The sequence below is a fragment of the Phyllostomus hastatus genome, unplaced genomic scaffold, assembly GCF_019186645.2.
Source record: "Phyllostomus hastatus isolate PE091 unplaced genomic scaffold, TTU_PhHast_1.1 phas_contig_5, whole genome shotgun sequence".
NCBI classification, from domain to species: Eukaryota; Metazoa; Chordata; class Mammalia; order Chiroptera; family Phyllostomidae; genus Phyllostomus; species Phyllostomus hastatus.
This window is the reverse complement of record NW_025333897.1, coordinates 2,317,927-2,330,131: the sequence shown is the minus strand read 5'-3', so window position 1 is coordinate 2,330,131 and position 12,205 is coordinate 2,317,927. Positions and strand designations below refer to the sequence as shown.

The window sequence follows — 12,205 nt, the reverse complement described above, 5'->3', positions numbered from 1 at the left end:
GGCCATAGCCCAAAGAGACGACTACTACACGGATTCCAGTAGTTTTGTGAGGTCAATGCCGCGAGCAACGAGAAATGAGCACCCGCCGTCAGAAGTTCGCCTCCTTCCCTTCGAGTTCGCGCGCACGCCCTGGGCACTACAGCGCGACACCCGGGGACAGCTTGGCCCCACCTCCTCGCACGGAGACAGCGTCAGCGCATTCGGCGAGACTAAGTTTTTTTCTCATGCAGTCGGTCCAGTTCGGGCGGAGCGTGCGCGCACGCGCCAACTGCGCCCTCTGGGAAGAAGTCACGGGGCAGCCGGAAAGTATGGCAGCCGCTGCAAGAGCCTCCGTTTTTAGTGCCTCCCGGGCTGGAGCGACGACAGCGACGTATTTCCGTTTCCGCCATCCCTTCCTTTTCCGGTCCTCTAGGACACCGCACCGGCCGCACCTTGGGCCCTATCACCCGTGTGGGAAGCGACAGCAGTCATGGCGATGTTTGAGCAGATGAGAGCTAACGTGGGCAAGTTGCTCAAGGGTATCGACAGGTCGGAGCCCAGTCGGAGGGAGCGCTTCTGGCCCAGGAGGGTGGAGGAGAGGATTTCTGGAGATCTGGAGTGGTGGTCACAATCCTGGGCTTGCCCTGGGGTGGGACTTGCCAGTCATCTGGAGGAGATGTTTAAGGAAAACACCATTGCTAGCGCCTGGCGGCAGGAGATAGCCGTGCCTACCACTCTTCTCTAATTGCCTGAAGTCCTGTCCCTCCACCTCCTTCCCTCAGCCTCCCACTGTGTGTCTGAGAGCCTCTTCATCTCTCCCTTCTTTCCTCCCTCATATCATTCATTCAAAACATGTTCACTAAAATCTACTGTCAGTGCCGGGCAGTGTTGGGGACCAGAGGTGACCAAAACAGCTTTCAGGCTGTACTTGCATGGAGTTCCCAGTTCAGAATCCAAACAACACCAACAGTAAGAGTGGTAGCTGGGAGCAGTCAGAGCTGTGGTGGGGGAAGCACAAGGAGATTGGTCAGAGGCGGAATGGGGGAAGCTAGGGAGGAGAGGATGGGGCTAGACCAGGTGGGTGTCAAAGATGTCCAGGAGCCCAGGCATACAGGCTGCAATGACTGAGAGGCTGGAGAGGCATCCTAGGCATTATTAGACCCAGGGCTCTGATGGGGTTTAGAGCTTAGGCTCAGGTCTGGGATACGGATAAGTTTTATTATTAGAGTTTACAGAGCTGATTCAAGACTTGGGTAGAGCAAGTGACCAGTGCCAAAGTTAAAGGGAAGGAGAGGAGGGAGGAGAAGGTTACTGTGCCCACCCACACATGCCCAAATAAAGGGACTGGCCTCAGCTCCTGTCTCCTCTCTGCTCATCCATCTCTATTCTTCTCTAGGTACAATCCTGAGAATCTGGCCACACTGGAGCGCTATGTGGAGACACAGGCCAAGGAGAATGCCTATGATCTGGAAGCCAACCTGGCTGTCCTGAAGCTGTGAGTGTCTGCCTCCAACCCCAGCCCCATGCCTGCAGCCAGCAGGGTACCACTCCCAGCACTGGGTGGGGCAGGAGTTGGGGGTAGCCTAAAGGGTGCAGTATCTCTCTCTCTCTCTCTCTCTCTTTTTTAAGATTTTATTCATTTTACCCCTGGCTGGCATAGCTCAGTGGATTGAGCGTGGGCTGCAAACCAAAGTGTCGCAGGTTCAATTCCCAGCCAGGGTACATGCCTGGGTTGCAGGCCATAACCCCCAGCAACCGCACATTGATGTTTTTCTCTCTCTCTATCTCCCTTCCTTCCCTCTCTAAAAATAAATAAATAAAAATCTTTAAAAATAATTTACAGAAAAAGATTTTATTCATTTTTAGAGACAGGGGAAGAGAAGGAGAAAGAGAGGGAAAGAAATGTCAGTGTGTGGTTGCCTCTCACATGCCCCATACTGGGGACCTGGCCCGCAACCAAGGTTATGTGCCCTGACTGGTAACTGAACTGGCAACCCTTTGGTTCACAGCCCGCACTCAATGCACTGAGCCACACCAGTCAGGATGGATGCAGTATCTTTTGGTGTGATGGCTAGGAAGCCAAGGAAATTAGAGCAGCAGGACAGATGGTTTTTTAAGAATTAATTGCAAAACACACATACAGGCCAGTATGTAAATACTGTCAGCTCAATATCCACAGGTTCCACTTCAGTAGAAAGATTGAAAACATTTTTCAACCCAGTATTGAAATGTTCCTCCTCAAAATGTGACATTGCTGTTGTGTGCTATGTAGTTAGGCCTGCAATGGTTACGTCTGTACTGAACACGTACAAACTTTTCTTGTCGTTCCATAAACGATACGGTATAACTACTATTTGCATAGCATTTACTTTATGTGAGTTTTATAAGTAATCAAGAGATGGTTTAAAGTGTATGGGAGGATATGCATAGGTTATGTGTAAATCCACAGACCATTTTATGTGTCTGTGGATTTTGGTATCCATAGGGGGTCCCTCGTGGATACAGAGGATTGTATACAGTTTAGCAAGTAATTATAAAGGCACCCATATGATCACCATTTGTAAAATTGAGTGTTGCTAGCTGCCCAGGACCTTTGCCCCCTATGTTTTGTGCCAGCCAACGCTACTGCCCACCCTGGTAACCACTCTTGTGTTCATGGCCTGGCTTTGTGTGTGAGTTTACCACACGTGTGCATCTTGATCACCTTTGCTCAGGATTTCCTGCTTTGAACTTGACACAAATGCAGTCCTACAGCATGAGCTCTTCTGCATCTGGCTACTTCCACTCAGCACTGGGTCGGTGAGATCCAGCCGTTTTCTCTGCAGCTGTGGTTTTCTGTCGTCATTGCTGCACGGTGTTCCACCGTGTGACTGTCATACTGATCCGTTCTCACATTAACAGACATTTGGGCTCTTCCCCCTCAGGGCCTTACTGGCACACTGCCAGCTGTGTGATTTTTACAGATTGCCTAGCCTCAATTTTGGCATCTGTGAAATGCATATAATGAGGCTGTATTTGTGGTGTTTAGATGTTACTGGTTACAGTCACTACTCAGTGAGTATACACTGTGTGGCAGTTGCTGTGCTCTGAGCTCACTTAAATGCTGTTTTGCCCAAGGGATGAAGTTGATGCACAGAGACATTTTTCTTAAATATTTTATTTATTTATTTTTAGAGAGAGCGGAAGGGAGGGAAAAAGGGAGAGAAACATTGATTGGTTGCCTCTTGCACACCCCAAGTAGGGTCCTAGACTCAGCCCAGGCAGGTGTTCTGACTGGGAATTGAACCTGTGACGTTTCAGTTTGCGGGATGATGCTCAGCCCACACCAGTCAGAGTGATGCACAGAGAATTTAAACTAAGTAATCCACGGTCACTAAGCAAGAGAGTTTAAACACAGCCAGTCTGGCTCCAGAGCCCTTGAGCGTTATTCCAGACTGCTGCTATGTACTCATTCATTTGAGAATCACTTAACAGTGTCCGTTTTACTGGGTGGTTGTGAGGATTAACTGTCCTTGTCTACAGAGAAGGAAAGCAGGGTCAGGGAGGTCTCACAGACAGAGTGCTGTGGTCGGGATCGGAGCCCAGGCATGTGCAGCTCCCAGGCTCTGGGCCTCAGCAGTGTGTAGCCTGCCTTGCACCTGGTGAAGCTCTGGGACCTGGAGATGCCATCTGTCGCTATGTCTCTTGTTCTCCTTCTCAGGTACCAGTTCAACCCAGCCTTCTTTCAGACCACGGTCACTGCCCAGATCCTGCTGAAGGCCCTCACCAACCTGCCGCACACTGACTTCACTCTGTGCAAGTGCATGATCGACCAGGCCCATGTATCCTTCTGGCTCTCGGGCCCAGGTGTGTGTGGGAGGGAGCAAGGGTAAGAGAGACCATTTCACAGGAAAGCGGTTGGTCTGTGAGTCACAAGCACTTGAATGCCTGCTCTGGGCTTGGCCCAGCAATGGGTAGGGCTGGGGCCCTGTGCTGGTTGAAACAGACCCATCCCCTGCCCTCACCAGAGCTCACAGTCCAGTGGGGGAGATAGGTCTCCCATCACTGACAATGTGGAGAAGTCAGGGCTCAGGGTTAGAGGGACCAGGGGAGGCACCCAACCCTGCCTGGATGTTAGGAGAGCTTCCTGGAAGAGGCACCATCTGAAAAATGAGGAATTAGGTGAAGCAGTAAGGAAGGGTGTTGTTGGCAAAGGGAATAATATGTAGGGAGGCCTGGAGGAAAAGGAGCTCAGTGCTGCCTTTTAAAGGCTGTAGTAGTTCAGCATAGCCATGCCATTCCATAGTTTTCAAAGTGGAATTTGGTCAGATTCAAAAGGGCACCTGGGAGCCATGGAAGGCTTTAAAATTGTAGAGTGATGGGGGTAGATTTATGCTTCAGAAAGATTCTCATGAGGATTCTAGCTGAGTAAAGACCACCAGGCACCAGGCAGAAGCCATGAAGAGCTGGATTCTTGACTAAACTTCATTTAGTGCCTAGCACAGTGCTGGCCTCCAAAGAAGAAATGTTGAGTGGAGAAGCAATGAGTGGATCTGCAACTTGCTTTCTTGTAGGTGGTCTCACACTTGGCCAGGAGAGCCTCCACCTTTCCTTTAATTACTTGAGAAACTTGGTGGTGTCCCCCATCTGTGCTGGGCCCTGTGCTCCAAGCACTCGCCATCCCAGGGCCACCACACCCACCTGCCCATTAGTGGCTAAGCTGAAAAATGGCTGTGTACTCACGGAGTCTGTTCTGCCAGGAGTGTCCATGGGAGTGCCTGCTGTCCAAGAGATTGTCTACCTTCCCCAGGGTTCTGTTCTGGTGGTTTGAAAAAAAATTAGGCATACAGTATACTGTTACAAGTACAGAAAACGTGCACAGAGGACAAAAAGGCTTCTCCCTTCCCCTGTCCCATAGCCACCCCATCCGCCTCCCAGGAGGCAATAGTTGTTCACTGTTCTTGGGGGCCTTTCTGTAGATACGTAAGGTTAGCCGTGTGTGTCCATAGACACATGTGTCCCCCACCCGAACAGTAGGCTGCTGTATGTGTTCTGCATCGTGTTTTTGTTTTTTTTTTTCATATCAGTGTGTCTTCTCACGTTCTGTAGGAATTGGTTCGGTCCCTGTGGATGGGCCATCATTGGTGTAAATGTGTCCATCATTGGACCGTTAGGGTGTCTCTCACCTTTTGCCATAACGGCTCATGCTGCAGGGACCGGCTGGGGCTAGTCTAGGGCTCAGCAGCAGCCTTCCTAGGCTCTGGAACCATTTTCCCTTAACATTTCCTCCAGCAAGAAGAACGGCCCATCCGACAGATTTTGTACCTCGGAGACTTGCTGGAGACCTGCCACTTCCAGTCCTTCTGGGTAATGTCCTTTGGTGCAGGGGCAGGATGGGTAGCTGGGTCATATGGAGCAGACTGCTCAAAATAGTGACCGTGCCCATTGATTGGCTGCCTCTGTGGTGATGGGCCCCATGCTAAGGGCTCTGCAAGCATGATCTCATGGAATCATCATCCTCACACAGAGTCAGAACTGCCTGGTGGTCCCCTGTGCCTACAGGGCTCAGCCTAACACACATATATTCTTCTAGCAAAAGTGCACCATCACCTGAACACTCTCCCTTTCTTGCTCCAACTGGAGCCTAATCCTCCACTTCTGCAGCTTCACAAGTGGCAACCACTGCCCTAAGCGTGTCCTCAGCAATAATTGCCCTCTCCTCTGTGGGGAATGGCAACTGTTTCCATCCTCTGACCACTTTCTCCTAGCTGGCCAGCTCTCCCCTGTGAGATCTCCAGGCCCACATTCTTGGGCTGCCCAGTACTCCAGTCCTCTGTTCTGCTTTCTCCTTAATGTAAATCATGCATCCCTCCCCACTCCTACACATGCGTGTGCACACACACCACCACCACCCCCCCCTCTGTAGCTGAAATGATGAGCAAAGCTGGAGAAATGGCCATCCGGAGCGCAGGACAGCCCAGGTCTACAGTCCTCCACCCCTCTGACCTCCACCCCTCTGAAGACTCTTGCTTCCCTCCCCGCTCTCCTGGACAGCCCTTCATACCTTCCCCCCACCCTATCCTTCTCACCTCACCTTATGATCTGGCTGCCTGTTTTGTGGGAAAATAGAAGCAGCCAAAAGCAGAACTCACACATATCCCTGGCCTGGCCCTGACATCTATTGCAGCTGACTAAGCACTCTGCTGGGTTTGTTTGTTTGTTTGTTTGTTTGTTTTTGAAGATTTTATTTTATTTTTTTAGAGAGGGGAAGGGAGGGAGAAAGACAGGTAGAGAAGCATCAATGTGTGGTTGTCTCTCACATGCCCCTCTCTAGGGACCTGGCCTGCAACCCAGGCATGTGCACTGACTGGGAATGGAACCAGCGACCCTTTGGTTTGCAGGCCAGCACTCAGTCTACTGAGCCACACCAGCCAGGGCACCCTGCTATTTTCAGAGGGTCCGTTGTCCCTCCTATCTCAGGCCGCCCTCCTCCAGTGCACTGCCCCCCTTCCCTTGTACCCACTCGGGCATCACGACAGCAGTTCTGCCCACTGTCCTGTAACAGCTAACATGGCATTCCTGGATTGGCCTTCATGGCCTTATTTCTATCAACACAGGACATGCCTGCAGAGTGAGTTCTAGTCTAAAGAAGACAGCTTTCCCTCACTTCCACATTCCCATCAGCTCTGCCTCCGACCCCCTTTCTCTGCGTCCCGTTACAGCCACATTCTTGACTAGGGGACCAGCCGCCCAGTTGGCCCAGGTTTTAAAACTCAGAGTCTCATGTCTCAGGAAAGCCCCTCCATCTCAGTCAGGTCGGTATGTTGGTCATCCTGACCCTGGGACAGGTTGCCTACCCTCAGTCTGTGCTGCTCCCTCTGCTCACTTGAATCCACCCCAGACTTGTGTGACCAGCTCCCCGACCCTGCTTCCCAACCCAAACACACTCCATGGAACTGCTGTGTAGAAGTCAGCAGTGACTTCCCCATTGCTAGATCCAGTAGGCAGTTCTCAGGTCCCGTCTTACTCGTCCTGTCAGCCCCTGGACAGGCAGTCACCCACTGCTCCCTCAGATCCTTTCCTCACTTGGCTTCCAGGACAACTGCTCTCTGGCTTGCCTCCCACCTCACTGGCTGCTACTTGTTGTGCCTTGGCTTTCTCATTCCCCCCACTAACGTTGGAGGGAGCCCTTGCAGAGAAGATGGCATTTGAGCAGAAACCTGAAGGAGGTGAGGGTGCTAGCTGTTTGGGAGAGGACAGTTCCAGACACGAGAACAACCAGTGCAAAGGCCCTGAGGTAGCAGGTGCCTGGCATGCCTCAGGAGCAGTGCGGAGGCCCCTGTGGCTGGAGTGAGGGGGCGAGTGGGAGGAGACAGGGGCAGGGATCCTGTGGGGCTTCATGGTCCATGGCACGACCTGGGACGCCTTTTCTCGGAGTGAGGTGGTTGAGTGCAGTTAGCTAATTCGTATCTGCCACCTCTCTGGGACCAGGTTCTGCCTGCCAGGTTCAAATCCCAGCTCTAATTTTGGGCATATCACTTTACAGTTCTGAGCCTTGGTCTCTTCCTCCCTGAAATGGGTGTAAAAACAGTACCTGCTATGTTATAAGGTTGCATAGAGAAGAATGACTGGCATGTGGGGCAAACGCCCAAGTGTTAGCTTCTTTGTTAATGTATTAATGTTAGCATTCTTGATACTGTTAATGTTAACTTCGTCATTCCTCTCACAGCAAGCCCTGGATGAAAACATGGACCTTTTGGAAGGTATAACTGGTTTTGAAGATTCTGTCCGGAAATGTAAGTCCCTCTTTGAGCCTGAGCTCCCTGACCAAGGGAAGGGAGTAGGGGATGGCAGCAGGGCCCTGCCGGGACTGGGGAGCGGCCCTTTACCATCTTTGTCCCTTGCCTTCACAGTTATCTGCCATGTGGTGGGCATCACCTATCAGCACATCGATCGCTGGCTGCTGGCCGAGATGCTTGGGGACCTGACAGGTAAGGCCCTCTCTGGGTCCCTAGTGCCAGTCTCAGAGGTTCAGGGTAGGCAGGGGCAGTGGGACTGAGCCAGCTCCTCTGAAGGACCCATCCCTTCCTTAACCAGTGGTTATTGAAGGTCCAGCCCAGAGAAAAAATAAGGAATTGGGATAATACATTCCCTTCCTCGGGGGAGGTTTATGATATTCGTTCATGTATTGTGCATAAATTATTGAATGCGTACTCTGTGCCAGACACTGTTCTAGGCCCTGGGGACATGGCAGTGAACAAGAGAATGGCTTATATTGTTTTCAGGGAGGTAGCATAACAGATGCTCAGGCAGGAGCACCCTGTCCTGTTCACCCAGTGCCTGGAGCAGAGTAAGGGCGGGGAAGGAGGCTGGGGCCCTAGAGGTGGTGGTGGGAGGGAGATCTCCCAATACAGCAGAGCCGCCTACAGACCGGACTTTGTGACCTTTACCTTGGGGGAGCCACAGAGCATTCTGAGCAGGGAGGGATGTGATCAGATTTATGTTTTTAAAAGGTCCCTTTAAAAAAAAAAGTGTGTGTGTATTTACACGTTTTTGCAAAAAGAAACACAAGAAAGAAAATAAAAGCTAAGGAAATGGGGGTGGGGGAGGGAGACAAGGGAGGAGAGAGGGGTGGGTGGGGAGTGAGATTTCTCTGAGTACCTCAGACAGCTTTGCCTTTTGATTCAGGTAGTTTTTTTGTGGGCTTGTCATTGTCGTTACTATTTTTAATAGACGTGAACTTTATTGCACACTTTGTGTCAGATACTACACTGTTTCATATCACACAGCTGTTTGGCATATTTAAAAGTGAAATTAAATCAAAAGGGGATGAAACAACCCTTAGAATTGAATATAAAAAGAAGCAGATCAATCTGTATCAAGTTGATAATGGTTACACAGAAAAGAATTAGATCCTTCGTGGCATACTTTCCAAGGGCAAAAAAGAACTGCAAAGAAATTTTTTAACTTTATGCCATAGACTTACCGTTAGTGGTTAATGATGACATCGTGATTTTGAAGCCATTTCGTGTAGGTTATGGGAGAAAACATAAGTAAATACTAACACAAAATCCGTGATGGTAAGGATGGGAAAGATAAAAGACTCCCCCTGGCGGCCATTTGGAAAATGAGATGTAGAAGCTCCAAGCTGCCACAGAGAGCTGCTGCTGCTGCTGTCCAAATAGAAGATGCTGGTGGTTTCTGAAGCAGCTGGGCAAGGAGGGTGCCCTAGCTTTTGGCTCCCAGGCCCCCTGGCACTGTGGGATTGGGATGACCGGAGCCCCTGTATTGCCTGTGTCACCTGCAGATAGCCAGCTAAAGGTGTGGATGAGCAAGTACGGCTGGAGTGCTGATGAGTCGGGCCAGATCTTCATCTGTAGCCAGGAAGAGAGCATTAAGCCCAAGAACATTGTGGAGAAGATTGACTTTGACAGTGAGTGTGGCCTGAGGCCTCAGGCTGTGGGGCAGGGCATGCCCTTCCACAGAGACTAGGGCTGGGCCCCGGGACCCAGGTAGATACTTTCTGGCTCAGGGCTAGGAAATCTTCATCTATTGGACTCCACTGACCTGTGCACGGAGCTGCCACCTGGGAAGGGATGGCAAGGGGTACTGGTGTTCTTCCCTGGAACTTCCAGGGCCTGGAGGGGCCTTGTGGGGTGTCCTCACACACTTATTGTCTCTCCTTTGTTGTGGGGGCTTCTGGGGTCTCAGCCCTGGCGTCTGATAAAATGCAGCAGAATACCAGAAAGTGCAGGCTCTGGAGTCAGGTTAGTGGGTGGAGATCTTGGTCCCTTCCTGTGTGGCTGTGTGACTTTGTGCCTCAGTTTCCTCATCTAAAATGTGGGGAAGACAGGCCCTGGCTGGGCGGCTCAGTTGGTTAGAGCATCATACCAATACACCAAGGTTGCAGGTTCAGTCCCTGGTCTGGGCACATGCAAGAATCAACCAATGAATGCATAAATAAGTGAAACAACAAAAATTGATGTTTTCTTTCTCTCAAACTGATTTAGAAAAGATATGTGTTGGTACAGCATGGCTTCTCAGTACAGACCAGCTCATTTGGTGCCAGTGAGGAACCAGACTGAGTGGGCACTGGGAGACCGTGGACTCACTCTGAGACGTGCCTGTTCTGTGTGAGAGCTTACTGGAGCAAGGGGTTCTTCAGTGAGGAGGTGCAAGTCCAGCACTTGGAGTGTTTTGCAAATAGCACATGCTATTTTTAAAGTAATGAATAACACCACCAGGCATTTTTCTAATCATGTCATTTAATCCTGGTATACCATTGAATCCTACTTTTCCGTAGGATAGATGCTTCCTACAGATGAGTAAACTGATACACCTGGTAGCTGGGAGAGCTGAGATTTGACCCTGGGTCTTCTTGCTCTAGAGTCCAGGGCTTTGTTTGTTTTTAAATGATCGATTTTAGAGAGGAAGGGAGAGAGGAACATGGATTTGTTGTTCCACTTTTTTATGCATTCATTGGTTGCTTTTTGTATGTGCCCTGACCAGGGATTGAACACACAGCCTTGGTGTATGAGGATGATGCTCTATCCATCTGAGCTACTCTGTCAGGGCCAGAGTCTAGGCTTTTAACTACTGCCCCACACTGCCCTTGTGATGGTGACTAGGCCCCCAGAAGGGGTTGTGATCTATTGCTCTAAAGAATTGTGGGTGCCATCGTTGGTAACTGGAGCTTTGCCTCCCATTCTTCCCACGTTGACTCGTTTCCCCTTCTCTTCTCGACAGGTGTGTCCAGCATCATGGCCTCCTCCCAGTAACTTTGAAGGCGGTTGATAAAGATTTGTTGCCTTAGCCTTGGTGTGTCTTCACTGGCTTCCTAACTCTGCCTGTCGTCCACCAGAGGGAGCCAGAGAGCAGGCCACTGTCGGCCCTAGACTGGGGCCCCCCAGTGGCCTGGCTTCTGTCTCCTATCTTACTTCGCTTGCCCCACCCCAGCGACTGACCTTCTACCCCCACCTTCCTGATCTGTCAGGTCACCTGGAGGGCGGGCAGCGGTGAGTCAGCAGGGAGGAGAGTGAATGGGCCTGGAGCCCAGCCCTGCAGCTGGCTGTAGCCTAGGCTTTTCTGTTCCCCTGAAAACCCAGCTGAGCAGCAATGGGCCCCCTCATAGGTGAGGGCAGACACACCTTTGCCCTTGGGCCTCACAAATACAGGCAGAAGTGTCCAGAGGGGTATGTGGGGGGAGGATTCTTGATGCTGCTCAACCCTTCAGAGGTCCTTGGTCTAGTGACTGCCCTGTTTCCTCAGAAAAGGAGAATGGTGCACCTTGTCAGGATTATGAAGATTCCATGAGCTCTTGCCAGTCAAGATCGCAGGCCAGGTCCTAGCCCATTACTGGCATGTAGAGAACAGGAGTCACTGTTGAGTTTAGACTTGAGTTTCTCCCGAAGGTTGCAAACTAGCCCGCAGCACTCTTCTATTTGGAGAGACTTTACAAGGAAATTTGGATTTTCAGCCAGGCCATGCACCCCTTTCCCCAGATCCCAGCATGCAAAGGTCAGGAGGCCTAGCTCACATCGCTCCAGTGTGGGTCTGTTATCTGGCCCATTTTACACAAGATACTCCAGGCATCTGGCACAAGAACTTTGGATAATTGTTCCCTATGTGCTTGTGTGCAGGAAGAGGTGGGGATGACCCTGGCTGCCTTTGGGGTAAAAAGAAGGAAATGAAATGCCATGGTGGATGCTAAGCCCCTAGTGTGGACCTGCTGCTGCCTGGGGGAGCTTCCCCCTCCCCCTGACAGTGGACTCTGCCCATGGAGAGCAGTGGCTGAGCTGCCAGCCCTGCCAACCCTCCCTGATCTGCCTGCACTCAACACCCATCCTCCAGGCACTGACAGGACTCAGAGCGAAGGCAGGGCGGGACACCCTTTGCCCTGGGTTCCGGACCTGAGCAGGAGCCAGGAACTAGGGTGTGTCCAAACCCCGGGCACAAAGGAAGGGTGCTTCTACAGCTCAGGACTCCAGAGCCTGCTTTGGGGGGGCGGGGGGGATGGATGCCAATCAAATGGGTGGGTACTCGCTTGGGGTGGGCACAACTCTCACCTATTTGACAGGTGTCCTTGTGTAGAATACCACCTGCACAACTGGCCACATCCCACTGCCAGGAAGAGGAAGTAACCTGTATCTCCTTTGGAAGCCACATCTTATACTACGTTGCCAACTTGCCTTTAACTTTGGTTTGTTTTTATAGAGTTATATCTTTTTTAAAAAGATTGTTTAGAGAG

The 12,205-nt window shown here is 51.1% G+C and overlaps 1 protein-coding gene across 1 annotated transcript; it reads left to right on the top strand.

Moving 5' to 3' along the window:
* Positions 1-372: 372 nt before the first annotated feature.
* Positions 373-10,770, top strand: EIF3K (eukaryotic translation initiation factor 3 subunit K). The gene is made up of 8 exons (XM_045846979.1): positions 373-528; positions 1,376-1,474; positions 3,680-3,800; positions 5,251-5,325; positions 7,688-7,754; positions 7,872-7,949; positions 9,266-9,391; positions 10,705-10,770. Exons 1-8 carry the CDS (start codon positions 470-472, stop codon positions 10,734-10,736), a joined length of 657 nt encoding a protein of 218 aa, XP_045702935.1. The 5' UTR covers positions 373-469; the 3' UTR covers positions 10,737-10,770.
* The last annotated feature ends 1,435 nt before the right edge of the window (positions 10,771-12,205 follow it).

Excerpts from the sequence above, each read along its gene's own strand:
- EIF3K (XM_045846979.1), top strand. The coding sequence starts at position 470 with ATGGCGATGTTTGAGCAGATGAGAGCTAACGTGGGCAAGTTGCTCAAG. Across the intron at positions 3,801-5,250 it reads GCATGATCGACCAGGCCCAT|CAAGAAGAACGGCCCATCCG; the intron begins GTATCCTTCTGG and ends CATTTCCTCCAG. Across the intron at positions 7,755-7,871 it reads TGAAGATTCTGTCCGGAAAT|TTATCTGCCATGTGGTGGGC; the intron begins GTAAGTCCCTCT and ends TTGCCTTCACAG.